The 19,115-nt window shown below is 41.6% G+C and overlaps 1 protein-coding gene across 6 annotated transcripts in view; it reads right to left on the reverse strand.

Moving 5' to 3' along the window:
- Positions 1-19,115, reverse strand: part of OBSCN (obscurin, cytoskeletal calmodulin and titin-interacting RhoGEF) — a 315,598-nt gene that overhangs the window by 160,207 nt on the left and 136,276 nt on the right. For 5 of the 6 annotated variants that reach the window (XM_075126054.1, XM_075126053.1, XM_075126051.1 and 2 more), the window contains 16 exons: positions 18,459-18,722; positions 17,616-17,882; positions 16,893-17,156; positions 15,660-15,926; positions 14,227-14,493; positions 12,561-12,824; positions 11,521-11,787; positions 9,908-10,171; positions 8,780-9,043; positions 7,477-7,740; positions 6,846-7,109; positions 4,804-5,067; positions 4,170-4,433; positions 2,230-2,496; positions 1,533-1,796; positions 355-618 (listed from right to left, as the gene is read on the reverse strand). In XM_075126054.1, the coding sequence (XP_074982155.1) occupies positions 355-618; positions 1,533-1,796; positions 2,230-2,496; positions 4,170-4,433; positions 4,804-5,067; positions 6,846-7,109; positions 7,477-7,740; positions 8,780-9,043; positions 9,908-10,171; positions 11,521-11,787; positions 12,561-12,824; positions 14,227-14,493; positions 15,660-15,926; positions 16,893-17,156; positions 17,616-17,882; positions 18,459-18,722 (4,239 nt within the window). The remainder of the gene's footprint in view (positions 1-354; positions 619-1,532; positions 1,797-2,229; positions 2,497-4,169; positions 4,434-4,803; positions 5,068-6,845; positions 7,110-7,476; positions 7,741-8,779; positions 9,044-9,907; positions 10,172-11,520; positions 11,788-12,560; positions 12,825-14,226; positions 14,494-15,659; positions 15,927-16,892; positions 17,157-17,615; positions 17,883-18,458; positions 18,723-19,115) is intronic. The other variant, XM_075126052.1, reaches the window with a different exon arrangement.

Here is a 19,115-nt window from a genome sequence, read left to right on the forward strand (position 1 = left end):
GTCTAAATTATTCTTGTGATCAGAGTAGTATTTATTTTCCTATACAAATAGTAGACAGACGGGGAAAGAAAATGCCAGAAAAGGAAGACAAAAGAATTGTCAGAGTTGTGTTTTAGGAAAGGAAATGGCAGAAATTGGATGTGTTAGATGTTCATGAGGATGCAGAATGGGATTTTTCTATACAGGTAGCCTCCAGTTTATCAAAGCTAAGGAATGTTATTCTAAAAAAATGGAGCTGCAGTGAATGAAGCAGACATGACAGATAAAGGAAATGTGGACACAGAGCCAAGTTTTCCTACCAAGGATGCAGGTGATAAGAAAAATTAGACATAGTTCATGACAAAATATTATTACCATGTACTGTTAAAGCAGCCGTGGTCTGATGTTCTCCACACACACAAGTATAATTTCCTGTATCCTTCTCATCTAGATCATGGACAACCAGCTCTGCAATGGCACCTTCCAGGCTCATTTTGTATTTCTCACTTGCTTTGAGTACCTTGTGCCCTTTCTTCCACTCTACTGGAACAGCCTTGGTCAGCTCACAGTGCAGAGTGGCATTTCCACCTTCTTTAGCTTCCACATTCTTTAGTTCTTCTTTAAAAAGTGCTGGCAAGGCTGAGGGATGCAACATGGACAAAGTGGGCATCAAAATTCCAGAGTTTGAACCCTCCTTTCTCATGCTATTTCCATTCAGACATTTCTCATTTATCTTGTTCTAATATCTGCTTTGATATGACTGACACACCAATCCTTAAAAGAAAGCAACTCCTGGTTCTGTTTGACCATGTTTTTACTTACTGTCCCTGATGAATAACCTCACCTCTCACAAGAACATTACAAATGAGATGTAGTGCCTATTGACAACTTACACTGCTAGATGTAATCTTATTCTATCTATATGGACATGATCTCTTGGAGGCTGGTCCACCGATAAGTTTTCAGACAACTTACAAGCTAAAATAATGAAAGAAACTAGACAGCAAAACATAAATCACACACTTCTGGTTTTAAATCGAGGTGCATGGGAAAGCCTCTAAAACATGCCCAGAGAATGTTGGCTTCTCACTTATCTTCTCAGGAATCTTACCCCAAAATAAAAACACCCACAGGAGACACAAACAAGGTCTATAGAAACAAACCGTAGTGCAAATTTCAGTCAAACCCGCCCCATGCATAACAACTGTTAACTAAGGAAGGAGGACAGGAAAAGAACGTGGCCCAGAAAAGAAGTCAGAAGAAAGGATAAAATCCATGTTTCAGGCAAGGACAGGGAGCATTAGGATGTGGTCGGATAAAGCACAATGAGACAGGATAGGATAGAGACATGTATAAACAACCTCCATGTCTTCAGAGCCAAGGAATGTTATTCCAAACAAAAGGAGTTGCAGTAAATGAGGTGGAGAGCAGTGAAACAGATTAAGGAAATGTGAACACAGAGCAAGGATTTATTTCCAATTTTGTCGCAAAGGAGGCAGCAGAATAAAACAGAATAATCACTGATAGTATATTAGCTGACAGTTTATTTTTACCATTTACTGTTAAGGTAGCTGTGGTCTGCTGGTCTCCACACACGCAGGTATAATCTCCGGTGTCCTTCACCTCCAGAGTGCAGATAGCCAGCTCTGCAATAGCACCTTCTTGTCTCATTTTGTATTTCTCACTGGCTTTGAGCACTTTGTGCCCTTTCTTCCACTCCACTGGAGCAGCCTTGGTCAGCTCACAGCGCAGAGTGGCTGCTCCGTTTTCTGTAGCTTCCAAGCTCTTCAGTTCTTCTTTGAACAGTGGAGGCAGGGCTGAAGAATACAAAATGAATGGAGAATGCATGAAAGTTCACACTGGCAGATGGCTGGTGTGTTGGGGAGAAAGTTGAATCCTACAGTATGAAGGCCTGGTCCAATGTCCATAGAATGCAATGGAAAGCCGCCCATTGGCTTCAGTGGGAATTGGACAAGGACCTTAAGAAGGATATAAAGTAAAATGGAAGGAGAAAAGGTAGCTAAGAACATTTGCATATAGACAATTCTTTTCCCCATTATAAACCATAGGAAGAGTAAGGCAAGCAAATTGTAAGGGCATGTAAAAAGACAAACTAAAACCATGGGAAAAGAACACAACAAGCTAATAAAATCCAGCTAAGGAAGAGCTTGCAATGGAATAATACTGCTGTCATAATAAGACAGTAAATAAAAATGCATACATGTGGTGTCTCATAGCTATTTATTTTACCATGCACTGTTAAGGCGGCTGTGGTCTTCTGGTTTCCACACACACAGGTGTAAACTCCAGCATCCTTCAGGTCTAAACCATGGACCACCAGCTCCACAATGCAACCTTCCTGTCTCATTGTGTACTTGTCACTCGGTTTGAGCACTCTGTGCCCCTTCTTCCACTCCACTGGGGCAGCAACCTTGGTCAGCTCACAGTGCAGAGTGACTGTTCCACCTTCTGTGGCTTCCTCATTGCACATTTCTTCTTTGAAAGATGGAGGCAGAGCTGAAGGATGCAATATATACAGTGTGTTACAAACTGATGCAATTAGCTGCTGTAGTTGAAAAAAAGGAGGTGGAGGGGAAAGCAGAAAAGAGTGAAGGAGGATAGGGCTTGAGAGAAACGGAGAAACAGAAGAGAAGTGAAAAGTGATATTATATCCCAATTGAAATGTATGTCTGAATTCTTGTATTGTTTTGTTTGGTTTTACATTTGTGAAACGTTACTGACCTCAGTAGTTTTACTCCTGACTTACATAACATAAGAACGGCCATACTGGGTCAGGCCAGTATCCTGTCTTCCAACAAGTGGCCAATGCAGATGCTTAAGAGGGAATGAACAGAAAAGGCGATCATTGAGTGATCCATCCTCAGTCATCCACTCCCAGCTTCCGGCAATCAGAGGCTAGGTACATCCAGAATATGGGGTTGCATCCCTGACCATCTTGGCTAATAGCCATTGATGGACCTATCTTTCATGTCAGCAAGGGGAGCATTAAGACCATAATCTTTGTATCCTCCACCTAGATTGGAGATCATTAGCTGTCTTAATGGCCTCCTTCTGTCTCATTTTGTATTTCTCACTTGCTTTCAATTCCTTCTGCCCCCTTTTTCCACTCCACTAGAGCTGCCTTGGTCAGCTGACTGTGAGGCATGGTTCCTTGCTTTGGTTTTCTCTTCATTCTTTAGTTCTTCTTTTAAAAATGCATTCAGGGCCAACGGGCTCACCATGAGCGGAGAAGTAATCCAAACTCCACAGAACTTTTAACCCTAACTTGTCCTCCTTCCCCAGGATATGACTTTTCTCTTTACGCATTCCTCATTTATCTGCTTCAGATATCTGCCTTGATACGTCTCACCCACCCTCTAAAGAAAACAATCTCCTCTAAACAATGTCTGATAACATATTCATGACTGTTGTCCCCGATTAACCGCAGGGGCTAGTATCTCAGCATTACAAATAAGATGTAGTGCCTACATTAATGGAATTGACAATTTACGCTGCTAGATAGATTACTATTCTATCTATATGGACATGATCTCTTGGAGGCTGGTCCACCGATAAGTTCTCAGACAACTTACAAGCTAAAATAATGAAAGCAACTAGATGGCAAAACATAAATCACACACTTCTGACTTTAAATTGAGGCCTACGGGAAAGCCTCAAAAACATGACCAGAGAATGTTGGCTTCTCACTTATCTCCTCAGAAATCATATCCCAAAATAAAAACATCCATATGAGACACAAACAATGGCTACAGGAACAAAACCCTAGTGCTAAACTAATTTTTATGATGCAAATTTCACCCAAATCTGCCTCGTGCATCATGAGTGTTGACTACGAAAGGAGGACAGGGAAAGAATACTGCCCAGAAAAGGAGGAGTCAGAAGAAAGGAAAAACCCATGCTTTAGGGAAGGACAGGGAGCATTAGGATGTGTCACATAAAGCAAGATGGGATAGGATAGGATTTTTTGTATAAACAACCTCCATGTCTTCAGAGCCTAGGAAAGTTATTCCAAACAAAAGGAGTTGCAATGAATGAGGTGGACAGAAGTACAACAGATTAAGGAAATGTGTACACAGAGCAAGGATTCATTTCCAAATTTGTTTCTAAGGAGGCAGCAGAATAAAACAGCATAATCGCTGATAGTATATTAGCTGACAGTTTATTTTTACCATTTATTGTTAAGGTAGCTGTGGTCTGCTGGTCTCCACACACACAGGTATAATCATCAGTATCCTTCAAATCTAGATTGTGGATCACCAGCTCTGCTATGGCACCTTCTTGTCTCATTTTGTATTTCTCACTGGCTTTGAGCACCTTTTGCCCTTTCTTCCACTCCACCTGAGCAGCTTTGGTCAGCTCACCGCGAAGAATGACAGCTTCACCTTCTGTAGCTTCCTTGTTCCTCAATTCTTTTTTGAAACATGCAGGTAGAGCTGAGGGCACAATAGACCAGATGTTAACACTTATGGAAGAATCACAATTGGCTGGGGTCAGCTGATGAAATGGAGGTGGAGGAAAATGAGAAAAATACACAAGATGAAAGAGCTTGAGAAAAACTGAAAGGAACTTCCTTTACTTTCTCCTTGTTGAGGGGTGGGTTGGCAATGCCCAGGAATTCTGACCCAAAGTATTATCCCGTACAAAGAAATGAATAGTAAGTAGGATGGAAGAAGCAACAGAGAAATTGCAAATTAATATCGAGTCATTATATGATTCCAGTGTCTGACAGTTTGAGTTTCAGGAGTGATACTAGAAAATTAGTATTCATATTAGTATTGAATATTGACAGGTTTTTTTTTTTACCATGTACTGTTAAAGCAGCTGTTGTCTTCTGATCCCCAGACACACAGGTATAATCTCTAGCATCCTTCAGTTCTACATCATGGATAACCAACTCTGCAATGGCACCCTGCTGTCTCATTTTATATTTGTCACTTGTTTTGACCACAATGTGCCCTATTTTCCACTCCACAGGAGCAGCTTTGGTTAGTTCGCAGCGCAGAGTGACTGATCCGCCTTCTGCAACTTCCTCATTCTTTAGTTCTTGCTTGAAAAGTACAGGCAGGGCTGGGGAATATGAGGTAAACAGACAATGCATTAAAACTGAAAAGTCTGTGGTAAGTGGCTGGTACCATGAACTAATTCTGTAGCCTTTCACCTCTCATAACTTAGGATCAAATCTGGTTAGTTTGGATTTCACTCTGGCCAGTCAGATTGTGGTCAATATCATTATGTCCTGGAAAATAAAGTTCATATGACAATCATGGCACAGAGGAAGCTCAACATACAATGGATCAGCTTGGTTTGAGGTGGATTGTAAAAAGTGTGTGGGGAAGTGTATATAACATAGAATCATAGAATATCAGGGTTGGAAGGGACCTCAGGAGGTCATCTAGTCCAACCCCCTGCTCAAAGCAGGACCAATCCCCAATTAAATCATCCCAGCCAGGGCTTTGTCAAGCCTGACCTTAAAAACTTCTAAGGAAGGAGATTCTACCACCTCCCTAGGTAATGCATTCCAGTGTTTCACCACCCTCTTAGTGAAAAAGTTTTTCCTAATATCCAACCTAAACCTCCCCCACTGCAACTTTAGACCATTACTCCTTATCCTGTCCTCTTCTACCACTGAGAATAGTCTCGAACCATCCTCTCTGGAACCACCTCTCAGGTAGTTGAAAGCAGCTATCAAATCCCCCCTCATTCTTCTCTTCTGCAAACTAAACAATCCCAGTTCCCTCAGCCTCTCCCCATAAGTCATGTGTTCCAGACCCCTAATCATTTTTGTTGCCCTTCGCTAGACTCTCTCCAATTTATCCACATCCTTCTTGTAGTGTGGGGCCCAAAACTGGACACAGTACTCCAGATGAGGCCTCACCAATGTCGACTAGAGGGGAACGATCACTTCCCTCGATCTGCTTGCTATGCCCCTACTTATACATCCCAAAATGCCATTGGCCTTCTTGGCAACAAGGGCACACTGCTGACTCATATCCAGCTTCTCATCCACTGTCACCCCTAGGTCCTTTTCCGCAGAACTGCTGCCTAGCCATTCGGTCCCTAGTCTGTAGCTGTGCATTGGGTTCTTCCGTCCTAAGTGCAGGACTCTGCACTTATCCTTATTGAACCTCATCAGATTTCTTTTGGCCCAATCCTCCAATTTGTCTAGGTCCCTCTGTATCCTATCCCTGCCCTCCAGTGTATCTACCACTCCTCCTAGTTTAGTATCATCTGCAAATTTGCTGAGAGTGCAATCCACACCATCCTCCAGATCATTTATGAAGATATTGAACAAAACTGGCCCCAGGACCGACCCCTGGGGCACTCCACTTGACACCGGCTGCCAACTAGACATGGAGCCATTGATCACTACCCATTGAGCCCGACAATCTAGCCAACTTTCTACCCACCTTATAGTGCATTCATCCAGCCCATACTTCTTTAACTTGCTGACAAGAATACTGTGGGAGACCATGTCAAAAGCTTTGCTAAAGTCAAGAAACAATACATCCACTGCTTTCCCTTCATCCACAGAACCAGTAATCTCATCATAGAAGGCGATTAGATTAGTCAGGCATGACCTTCCCTTGGTGAATCCATGCTGAGCCTGTGCCCTGCTCCACATCTACATTCAATCCAGCCAGTCTCCACACTGGATGATCACGAATATTGAATACTTTTTTAAATTTACCATCTAAGTCATATGGAAACAAGAAGTTCTCCTTCTTCAGCTATACACAAATTAATAAGAGCCCAAGAGAATTAGGTGAATCTTCTGTGGAACAATAATAAGTTTCACAGGAACAAATGGTAGAGTATTAAGCGTTAATTTGGAATATATTATTTACCATTTACTATCAACGTAGCTGTGGTCTGCTGGTCGCCACACATGCATGTGTAATCTCCTGCATCCTGCAGACCTAGATCATGGATCTCCAGCTCAGCAGTGACACTATCCTGTCTCATGCTGTATTTTTCACTCGCCTTGAGTATCTTGTGCCCTTTCTTCCACTCCACTGAAGCAGGCTTGTTCAGCTCACAATGCAGAGTGGCTGTTTTGCCTTCTGTGACTTCCAAGTTCTTCAGTTCTTCTTTGAAAAGCGCAGGCAGAGCTGAGGATCACAGAATGGATGGACAGTACATTAAACACTGTAAGTGCCAGGTGGCTGGTGTGATTGGGGGAAAATGGACAAAAATTACACTGTAAAGAGGAAACAAGAAAAGCAGCATGAACAAAGGAAGGTGAGAACTCTTTGCAATCAGCTTCCTTTCCTCACAATATATTTCAGGACTGTTAATGCACCCAATGAAATTCCAAGAAATAAGACAAGCGATAAAGAGCAAAGTAACACAAAAATTATAAATGCATATAAACAATCAACTACTAAAAAAAAAAAAAAAAAAGCCCCAGACACAGATGCAGGTAAAAATTATAGCAGATGGGGTGGTAGGCAATTGAATTTTGATTTTTTGCTTTACCATGCACTATCAAGCCAGCAGCTGTCTTCTGGTCTCCACACACACAGGTATAATCTCCAGCATCCTTCAGTTCTAGATCATGAATAATCAGTTTAACAACAGTGCCCTCCTGTCTCATTTTGTATTTGTCACTCGCTTTGAGCAAACTGTCCCCTTTCATCCACTCTACTTGAGTGGCTTTGGTCAGCGCACAGCGCAGAGTGGCTGTTCCACCTTCTGTAACTTCCTCGTTCTTCAGTTCTTCTTTGAAGAGCGCAGGCAGAGCTGGAGGATGTAAAAGACAGAACATTAAAATGGAGCTCTGAGCACAACCACCAGAGAATAGGTGGAAGAAAGGGGGGTAGAAAACATCACAGGCTGGAAGAAGGTGATAAAAAGAGAGAGCTGTCTTAGGGCATGTGATGGGGTATACTCCCCACACTGGTGCTGCAAGAGCTGAATTGGGCCAAGTAGGTCCAATCAGCCAGTTAGGCTGCAATCTGGGAGCATTAGGCCTGGGAGGAAAGCCCTAATTAGGGGAATCTCGACTGTGTGGGAATGGGAGGGATTTATAGAAAGACAGGAACTTGGAAGCAGAGGGGGCTGCAGGGAGGTAGTCTGCAGTCACTCCCTGGGAGAAGGGAGGTGTGCTGGGTGGCAGGGGGGTGGGGATGACAAATGCCTGCTGGTTACACCTTGGGAGGAAGGAGTTGAGAGGCTGGCAAACCCCAGGGAGTGGGGAGGGCCAGGAGGAAAGGAAGAGGCTCAGAGAAAAGCAGCAAGGTGCAGGAAGGAATCACACTTTGGATGCTGCTTAGAGGGTCCCTGAGCTGGAACCCGGAGTAGAGGGTGGACCTTGGTTCCCTCACCAGCCACAGAGGGAGTGGCACCTGGAGCAGAGAATGGGAGGACTGCCTGAGATTGCAAGTGAGCAGGGACTTTGACACGCATCCCCAGAAGGGAAAACCACACAGTGACCTGGCTGGACAGCTGAATCACAAAGCAGAGGCTGCAGTTCCTGGAGTCAGAGAGGGACCACAGAGGGAGAAATAGACAGAGTGTAACCCACACTTATTCTGTAATGAGTGGTAACTGGATCAGGCTGTTAACACAGATATTGTATTATGGAGTTGGGGTTCCGGGGAGGGAGGCTCAACAAAAAACAAATTAATTACTATGACTCCTATATGCAACAAATATAATAAAGGAAAAAGTACAGAAATGACAAATTACACAAGGACAGATGTTTGAATCCACTGGATGAACCTGAAAATTATTAAAGTTATTAGAAAATTATTAACTTCATTATGATACTTGTAATTACCATGTACTGCTAAGACAGCTGTGCTCTGCTGATCTCCACACACACAGGTATAATCACCAGCATCATTGTCATCTAGATTGTGGATCTCCAGCTCTGCAGTGGTATCCTTCTGCCTCATTTTGTATTTGTCACTTGGCTTGAGCACCTTGTGTCCCTTCTTCCACTCCACTGGGGCAGCCTTGGTCAGCTCACAGCGCAGAGTGGCTGCACCACCTTCTGTGGCTTCTTCATTTCTTAATTCTTCTTGGAAAAGTACCGGTAGGGCTAAGGAACAAAGAGTGAGGGAACATTCTCACAACCTCCAGAGATGACAAATAAATTAAATTGATGGTCACAAGCTTCTGTCCATGTCTAAATATTCTTCCACTCATTACGGAATTGGTCACCTCATAAGAGGTTCAAGGCTGGAAGAGCAAATGTCTTGTTGGTCAGGACGATGATGGAAGGAGGAGAGTCAGGCAAGAACAGAGATTCAGGAGATCTGAATTCAGTTCCTGGTTCTAGAACAGAATTTCTTTGTGACCTTGGACAAGTGCCCCATGGGCACGATGATAATACTTCCCTACCTGACAGGGAGATTGTGCAGATAAACCTGAATAATGTCTCAGATACTGAGGAGATGTGGGCCAAATAAGTAGACAAATATGCAGGATGTATTGTTAGAATTGTAAGAAAGACTGCACAGAACCATCGCTTGCTTGCAGTATTACTATCCTGAGCCCTTAAAACTGTCAGCCAAATGTTAAATTATAACCAAAGACCTCTCTTCTCATTTAAGAAATATAAAAATTCCAGCCCCACCTTCTCTCCTGGCTCATTCTGAAACAAGCAACACAAAAACAATGCAAGTAAGTGAAATCCTTCCAGAAGAAGTATAATGTAAGCACGAAACATGCACAGATTAGATGGAAAATAGAAAAACACAAAGGGTGTTAAGAGCTAGTACAAGAAGTAGGGCTCCAGTGAGTTAGATGGAGATCAGGAAAAAGGAAGGAAAATGTATTATAGAAGAGTCCGATTATGGTAAGATGAGAACGGGAGCTTAGTGGCTGTCAGTATTGAGTTTTCCAAAGGGGATGGTAGAAAAATCACAAGTTTAAAAAGAAAATTCTGATTATTTTTTTTTACCATGCACTATCAAAGCTGCCATTGTCTTCTGGTCTCCACATACACAGGTATAATCGCCAGAGTCCTTGACTTCTACATCATGGATGACTAGTTCTGCAATGGCACCTTCCTGCCTCATTGTATATTTGTCACTTGGTTTGAGTGCCTTGTGCTTCTTTTTCCACTCCACCGAAGCAACCTTGGTCAGCTGACAGCGCAGGGTGGCTCTCCCACCTTCCGTGGCTTCCTCATTTGTCATTTCTTCCTTGAAGCGTGCAGGCAGAGCTGAGGAGTTCAGAATGGACAGAGTACATGAACATTCACATTACGGCAACTACCTGGCACAGACATCAAACACACTAACCCACAGAATTATCAAATTGTGATCCATGGACCACCAGTGGTCTGCAAAGCCTTCCCTGAAACAGAATTAATCTTACTGAGGACCACATAGTGGTGGCTTGGGAGGTTCAGAAAAGACCCTATCCTAAGGCAGATCTCTCTTTTTATAAGGTGCCCCACAGAATGAAACAGCTAGAGAACCATCCTCGTCTTTCAGATCCCCTTCAGGGCAGGGACCTCCTTTTTACTGTATTTGTATCGTGCCTAGAACAAATGATTCCTAAACCTGATTGACGTTTCTAGGAGCTATTGTAATACAAATAATAAATAAACTAATAGAGTCACAAATGAAATGGCACTGGCTGACATGTCCTTTCTCATTTAGATGTGTCCTTCCAATATGCCTAGTTCAATATAACACGACTGTCAGTACCTCCCCAAGGAAATTCTTCTTCTTCTTTCGTATGGCTTGGGTAAGTATAAATTTGTAATCGTTGATATCTAGATTTGATAGCCAGCACATTGCTGCAGCAGTGTGCTGGTGAATGTCCTTCAGGCCCCTGGCAAAAGAACGAAGGAGACATTCAGATATGATGTGCTCCATTGCTTATGCCTGGTGACCACAGTCGCATACAGGTGTTTGCCTCATTTTCCATTTAAAGAAAGTTTCAAAGAGCAAGACAACAACCTTCACACGGTGCTCCTGTTAAGTGTTGGTGGTTTTCGTGCTTTGTGCAAATTCACTAACATACCAGTGTCATCAACTAGCCACTGGATGTCGCATTACCGACCTCCCAGTGAGAGTAGCAACGATTATATTTCCTGCCAAGGAAATTTAATACACTGTTCAAAATTGATAAGGAAATATGTCTCTTATCATGGTGTTGGCTGTTATCATGATATCCCCCGTTCTTGGAATGTAACATCATAACATTTATCGTGATAAAATTAACGTTACTGTTTTAACACCTACTATTGAACATGAAAATCAGAAGGATTTGCCGTTGAAATTGAGGTGTATTTCCCAACTCTCTGTGGAAATTTCTGCAATGAGTGCATGACCAACATCTGGTCCAAACAATGCCAACAGTCTATTTCTATTTCCGCTAAAATTTTGCTAAATTCATCAGCAATATTTAAGAAAATTATAGCACATGGATTTTAACTTTTTAGATATACAGACTAAATTATCGCAGGCTGAAAGTAGGGCTGTAATCCAGTTGATGATACCATTATTTTTCACAGAACAGATAGTAGAAAATTATGCACTTAATTTGGGATATATTATTTACCATTCACTGTTAAGGCAGCTGTGGTTTTTTGGTCTCCATACGTGCATGTATAATCTCCAGCATCTGTCAGATCTAAATCATGGATCACTAACTCAGCAATGGTGCCTTCCTGTCTCATTCTAAACTTGTCACTTGGTTTCAGCACTTTGGGCCCCTTCTTCCATTCCACTGGGGCAGCGACCTTGGTCAGCTCACAGCACAGAATGGCTGCTTCACCTTCTCTGGCTTCCAAATTCTTCAATTCTTTTTTAAAACGTGGAGGAAGGACTGAGGAGCATAGGATGAACAGAGAGTGCATTAAAATTCAAGAACTAATTGCAGCTGGGTGGCTCCAGGAGATTAGTGTATTAATCTTCAGTCTCTAGTAATTTGGGTTACAACATACAGTATCTAAAAACCAAATTAAAATGATTTCATGGGTCTCATCTGAGTCCTTGGTTGACATTTTTCCAGTGCACGAAGTTCAGCACATTACAACCAAACTGGCAGTCTGTTCCCTGAGACAGTCAAGCTCAGTGTTAGAACAGCTGCAGTGTAGCAAGTTAGGACTGAGAGGCATCGTCTGACATATACAATAGAAGAAAGCTTGCCCTGAACTTTCAAGAAGGTACGCCTAGTCAACTTGTGCTGTTATTAGGTTAGCATTTAAAACGTATCCAATGTACTATTTCAAATTGCAAGCTATTGTGGGTCAACTTGGTTTCCCACTCATCTTCTCTCAAGTTACCTATTAAAATAAATGAAATCTCAGTAATATGATTAAAGAAATGAATTAAGGGGAAAACTCAAACTGTTGCATGTAATTTTGCCATGACTTAATTATTTACCCCCAAATTCTATTAACATGACAAAAAGGAGCAGAAAAACCTCCATAACGTTGTACCAAACCCAAATTATGGACTTAAAGTGAAGAAAATTCATAGTGGTTGTTATAAATACAGTAGCAATATAAAATGACAGATGATATCAAGATCAGTTTGTGATCCTAATCGCAATCATAGAGGACATTGTAGAAAATCTCATATTATTTTTTGTTTTACCATGCACTGTCAAGGATGCAGTGGTCTTCTGGTCTCCACACACACAAGTGTAATCTCCAGCATCCTGTTCATCCAGGTCATGGATTGTCAGCTCAGCAATGGCATCCTTCTGTCTCATTTTATATTTGTCACTAACTTTGAGCACCTTTTGAGCCTTCATCCACTCCACTGGAGAAGCTTTGGTCAACTCACAGTGGAGAGTAGCTGTCCCACTTTCTGTGGCTTCCTCATTTTTGAGTTCCTTTTTGAACAGTGCAGGCAGAGCTGGGGGATGGAATAGGGACAGAAAGTGCATCAAAATCCATAAACTCAGACTTTAATTTATACCTTTCTTTTAAATTACTAGATCTTGATTTATGCAGTGTTGTGGTAGCTGTGTTGGTCCCAGGATATTAGAGAGAGAAGGTGGGTGAGGTAATATCTTTTATTGGACCAATTTCTGTTGTTGAGAGAGACTAGCTTTCAATCTTACACAGAATCTCTCTCACCAACAGAAGTTGGCCCAATAAAAAAATATTACCTCACCCACCTTGTCTCTTTAGATATTGATTTAGCAGCCTAAGCATATGTATGGCATTAAGACATAACTTCCAGAACATGATAATTGTCAGTTCGGTATCAAAAATACCTTTCTTGAGAAGTATTCAAACAATCGGTAATAAGGTTTTTAATGGGCTTATAAACAAATGTGCAGAAGATCGTTTGTGAGGAAAAGGAAGCGTGGGCTTGGTGTGAAAGAGAAGACTGCGTTTGGGTTGGGAGAAAGAAGGAAGGAATAAAATGCAGGGAAAGGGGACAGGACATAGATGTGCTGCAAAGGTTGAACTATGATTTCAAAAGCATCTGAACTTTGAGATTTACCTAAACTGAACAGGGTCTCTTAAGATTTATCCATTGATCAGCACTATAAATAAATTAACACCACTGATAGTGTAATTAAGACTGTTTTGTATCACTCACCACCAGGGGTGCTGGAACAATCTTTATAGAGCGGGTGCTGATGATGAAAACTATGGAAACCATGTATTTGGCTTTTGACTTCAAGCCAGGGGGTGCGGCAGTACCCCCAGCACTCCTAGCTCCAGGACAACGGCTCATGACAGCAAAACTAACAATAAAATTACCATCGGCACCCATCAGATTGGATGTTGTAATTTCATCATTAGCACATATCATTGTTACCCCCAAGAAATACTGGGAACCATTTAATCCTGAGGGTCTGATTTCTCCAAAAAGTCCATAACCAAATGGAAGCCAAAATTTTCAGATATGGTTTCCTCAAGTCAGGCACTGAAATCCATTGACTTCAATCAGAGTTGCGAGTATTCAAATCCTCTGAAAATCAGGCCACTTTTATTTAGAAGCCTAAGTACATTCTTGGGACCTAGAAAATGTTGGCCTTACTAAGTACAGATAAAGTTTTTACTCTGTAAAAACACAAAATGGATCTAGAAAAGGAAGGCATCTGTACCCCCTTTTAGTTCACAATAAGGAAGATTATTTTAATACCAAGAGACAAGGTGAGGTGAAATGAAATACAGATGGGCACTATAGAAAGAAAAAAAAGGAAAGGTGAAAACTAACAGTAAAACAGGTCAGGAAGAGAATTCCAAAGGGAGTGAAGCTCTCTGGAATATTTCTCTTGTAAGGTGGAATTTTTGTTTACCATGGACTGTCAAGACAGCAGAGGTCTTCTGGTCTCCACACACACAGGTATAATCATCTGTATCTTGTACATCCAGGTCACGGATCAACAGCTCTGCAATGGCACCTTCCTGTCGCATTCTGTACTTTTCACTGGGTTTGAGCGTTTTTTGCCCCTTCTTCCACTCCACGAGGACAGGGACTTTGCTCAGCTCACAGTGCAGAGTGGCTGTTGCACCTTCTGAGGCTTCCTTATTCTTCAATCCCTCCTTGAAAAATGCAGGCAGGACTGAGGGACAGCAATAAGGACAGTTGGATTTAAAAATGGGAAAAGTAAAAACTAAATGTTCCCCTCATTTTCCAGTTAATTCCTCCTGAGTTATCAGAACTGGACCATCAGCTGTCATTAGATCAACTTCACTGCTCTCATATAATCAATATGAGAAAAAAATAGATAATCAGATAACCCCCATGCCCAGAAATGCAGTATTTGTAGAAAGGAGCAGAAGCCTCACAATCGTCACAAATCATTACAGAAGGAAGTGGACAAGAGGATCAGAAGAGCAGGTCAAAAAACCATATTTTCCCCCGTGAAATTTCAAATGAAAAAATCTTCATTCAAAACTTTTCAGTTGAAACATTTTGGTTTTCCCATGAGAAGTTTCAAAATGAATTTTTTCTTGTTTCAACCTGAGATTTCTACACAAAACGAAATGACATTCTACGTCAAAACAAAACAAAGCCTCATTTTGAAATGTTAATTTGAAAAGGAAATTTTGTTTAGAAATATCCTGAAGGAAACAAAAAAAAATTTCACCTGATTTGACCTTATTCCCCATAAAAATAAATGTCTGTTTCAGCAAAACTATATTTTTCAGTGGGAAAACTTTCCACATGAAAAGTTTTGACCCGCTCTCATTGTGAGAGCATGGGAACTCTACAGCAATGCCCTTTACATACAGGACTGTACGTAATCACTTTTCTGTCTCAAAGCTGGAGCACAGGGAAAGAATCAATTTTTCTTAAGGACAGAATGGGATGCAGTGATGTAACTTTTCGGTTTGTTGTAAAGCCTAAATATGAGTCAGGCTATAGGCCTTACTAAGCTAACAGCTTATTGGGAGCATGAGGAGAACAGTAACTCCAACAAAGAAACTTCCAGTGAAGAAACAATGGCCTGGAAACAGAAAAGCAGCAGCAGTTCTGGCTATGCAGGGTCCCATTCTTATGGGTTTGTCCGATTCTTATCTATTTTCACTGTTTTGTGTCTGTGTAAGAGCTTGATCCAAACCTGACTGAAGTCAGTGAGCACCTTTTCTTTGACTTCTATGAGCTTTGGATCAGGACCTTAGCGAGGGATGAAAAAGGCCTATAGGTTACATCAGGAAAGGAGTGAGTCTATCCAAAGCAATGGAGGGGAAAATGGAATTATTTTTAGCATGCTTCTTCTTTTACCATTTACAGTTACAGCCGCCATGGTCTGTTGGTCTCCACACACACAGGTATAATTTCCAGCATCTGTCACTTCTAGGTCTTGGATTATCAACTCAACAACAACACCTTCCCGTCTCATTTTATACTTGTCACTCAGTTTGAGGATCTTGTGTCCCTTCTTCCACTCCACGGTAGGAGCAACCTTGTTTAGCTCGCAGTGCAGAATGGCACTTTCACCTTCTGTAGCTTCTTGATTCTTCAGTTCTTTGGTGAAAAGTATAGGCAGAACTGCAGAATGAATGTGATATGGACAGAAGGGTATCAGAGCGGAGAAACTCAGAACTACAAATGCTCTCCTCTGTTAGTTATCTAAATCAATGCTGTCACTGTAGCCCCAAAGACTGTTTGTTTTTTTTAAAGAAAAAGGTCTCAGTCGGGCTTCTGATTTTGTGCCCTCAATTGCGTAGGGTTATTTTATAGCATTTCAACATCTATCAATCTGATCGGTTGATAAAAATCAGGTGATTATATATCAAAATGCTACATAACCATTAGTATTTGTCTCAGCAAAATCACAGGAGTATAATCAGAGACTGCTTTTCAATATCAGGCCCAAAATGTTTTCCCTTGACATAAATAATACCCATGCAGATTAGTGTCTGTGTTCTCTCTAAAATAGAACTCTTTAGAAGGGAACATAACTAGAAACCATGGTGTCAACTTTTTGCAGCACTAAAATATTTTAGAGGGGCCAAGAAACAATTCAAAATAAGTGACAGAATCTACAATAGCATAAAAAAAAATTGATCATTTTCACTAAACTATCCTCTATGTAATGGCATAAGATGATGATTACCATCTGGTCACCGTAGGAACACAGACCCAACATTCCACGTAATCTGAAGTGAGATAATATAGTCCCATTTTATAACACAATCCCTAAGGAAAAACTTTCAAACCACCACATATATAGACTAAAAAACTAGACTGAATTTGTATTTGAGTTGGGGAAAAGAAACATTTAGGTGTCTGTACTACCTTTGATATTTGCACATATAATGCCTATGAATGCAATTACATGCAGCTCTCAAGAGGGAGAATGCAAAGAAAGATAAAGAAATTAAATACACAGGGATACCGGGGGTGGAATGAAGGTGAGGATAAAACATTATATTGGAAAAGGAATTTTAAAGGGGAGGAAATTATAGAGTTATATCATTTTATCTGGGACATCTGCTGCGTGTTTCTTTTTACCATTCACTGTCAAGGTCGCTGTAGTCTGCTGTTCTCCACACACACAAGTGTAATCTCCAGCATCCATCAAATCCAGATCAAGGATCAACAGTTCAGCAAAGGGACCCTCCTGTCTTATTTTGCATTTTTCACTTGGTCTGAGAACCTTTTGTCCCTTCTTCCACTCCACTGGGGCGGGCTTGCTCAATTTACAGTGCAGAGTGACTGTCTCACCCTCTGAAACTTCCTTGTTATTCAGTTCTTCTTGGAAAAATGCAGGCAAGGCTGAAGAATGCAATATAGACAGAGACTGTATCAGAACCAGAATGCAGTGAGTAGGATTTTTTTGTTTTTTTTGTGATAACCCATTTTTTTCCAATCACACATTTCAAAGCCCTAAAAGAAAGAAACTAAGTAAAATATACAGTTAAATACATGTGCATCATTCTTAGAATGGAGACAGCTTGTAGCAATAAGGATGAGAATAAGTTGTGCATAAAGAAGGAAAAGAAATGAGGGAACATAGCTGGACTGTGGCAAACCAATACCACACGGGGGAATGTTCTTTATCAAGGTGACCCAGTGTCACCACAAAACTGAGGATATGAGTCCTCTTTCCAAAACTGCAGCGAACAAGGGATCAGAGGAGCAGCCATGGATCAGTGTGAATGCTGAATGCCAACATCTTGAGTTCCATAGAGGAGATAAATATAAAACAACCTATTTAATTTTGGGCACATTTACCATTCACTGTTAAAGCAGCTGTTGTCCTCTGGTCGCCACACACACAAGTGTAATCTCCAGCATCCGCCAAATCTAGGTCTTGGATAATCATCTCAGCAAAGCGGCCTTCCTGCCTCATCCTGTATTTGCCACTTGGTTTCAGCACCTTTTGATCCTTCAACCACTCAACTGAGTCAACAGCCTTGGTCAGCTCACAGTGCAGTGTGGCTGTTCCACTCTCAGTGGCCTCCTCATTCTTCAGTTCCTTTTTGAAACGTGTGGGTAGGGCTGAGAGACACAAAACAAACAAATATTTCATACAAATGCCACAAACTTGGAACTGTGAAGTGTCTTCCTCGGACAATGAGTGAACTGTAATTTATTTTTTAATGCCATGGGCCTCACCACAACACTCTTAAACCAAGCATGATCTACCATTTGTCTAGCTGCAAACAACTGAAACCCAGAGAAGAAGCCACCTGAAAACTAAGTCCCCAGTAAAGCAAGACTTTTGTGACAGTCAACAGAGGAAGTGATTGACTGTACTATCATGGAAGTGATTGACTGTACTTAATCCCCTTAACAGAGAGGTTGATAATTGCCCAAGGGGTCTCATGCTTCAGGACCAATTCAGTAAAATACACACGCATGCTCTTTGCCTGGTTAGCATTCTTTAGAAGACTTTATACTGCACATACATGCACTGAATTCTGTCAGGGTAGAGGACAAATGGACATAGGAGGCACAGCATGATGTGCCAAGAAGAACAAAGAGAAGACAAGTAGGACACAGGTAAATTTTGTTCGGAAATAGGTAAAAGGGGGGGGGAAATCTCAGGAGTGTCATTTTTTTATGACTTTTTACCATTCACTGTTAAGGTTGCTGTGGTTTTTTGATCTCCAAACACACATGTGTAATCTCCAGCATCCTTCAGATCTAGATCATGGATGACCAGCTCAGCAATGGTGCCTTCTTGTCTCATTCTGTATTTGCCACTTGGCCTGAGCCCCTTGGGCCCCTTCTTCCACTGCACTGGAGCGGCTTTGCTCAGCTCACAGCGCAGAGTGGCTGTTCCACCTTCTGTGGCTTCCAAGTTCTTCAGTCCTTCTTTGATGAGTGCAGGCAGGGCTGAAGGAGGAAGCAGGCATTTATATGATGTGCATCCACGTAATATGGTTGCACTGTATATGGCGTAGACTGAGACAAGGAACAGTTACATGACTCTCTTTCAGTGCCATGACTTTATAAGGATATTGACAAGGATGGCATGGGCGAAAGGCTAAATAAAACGGGAAAGTGAGCTGGGACGTAAGGAAATGCCTGGATAAATGGCGGGGTCTGTCTCCAGAGCTGATAAATTGGCATATTCATTCGCACACAGTTAATTTTTGGGGGGCGGGGAAAGAATTAAACACAATTTAAAATAACTGTTGCCAAGCAGTTACTCTGCCAAAGAACCTGCTTTTTAACTCCCTGCAAAAACTCCCTGTTCTTTAAAATCAGACATCTTGCCCCACAGGG

The sequence above is a fragment of the Caretta caretta genome, chromosome 2, assembly GCF_965140235.1.
Source record: "Caretta caretta isolate rCarCar2 chromosome 2, rCarCar1.hap1, whole genome shotgun sequence".
In the NCBI taxonomy this organism is placed as follows: Eukaryota; Metazoa; Chordata; order Testudines; family Cheloniidae; genus Caretta; species Caretta caretta.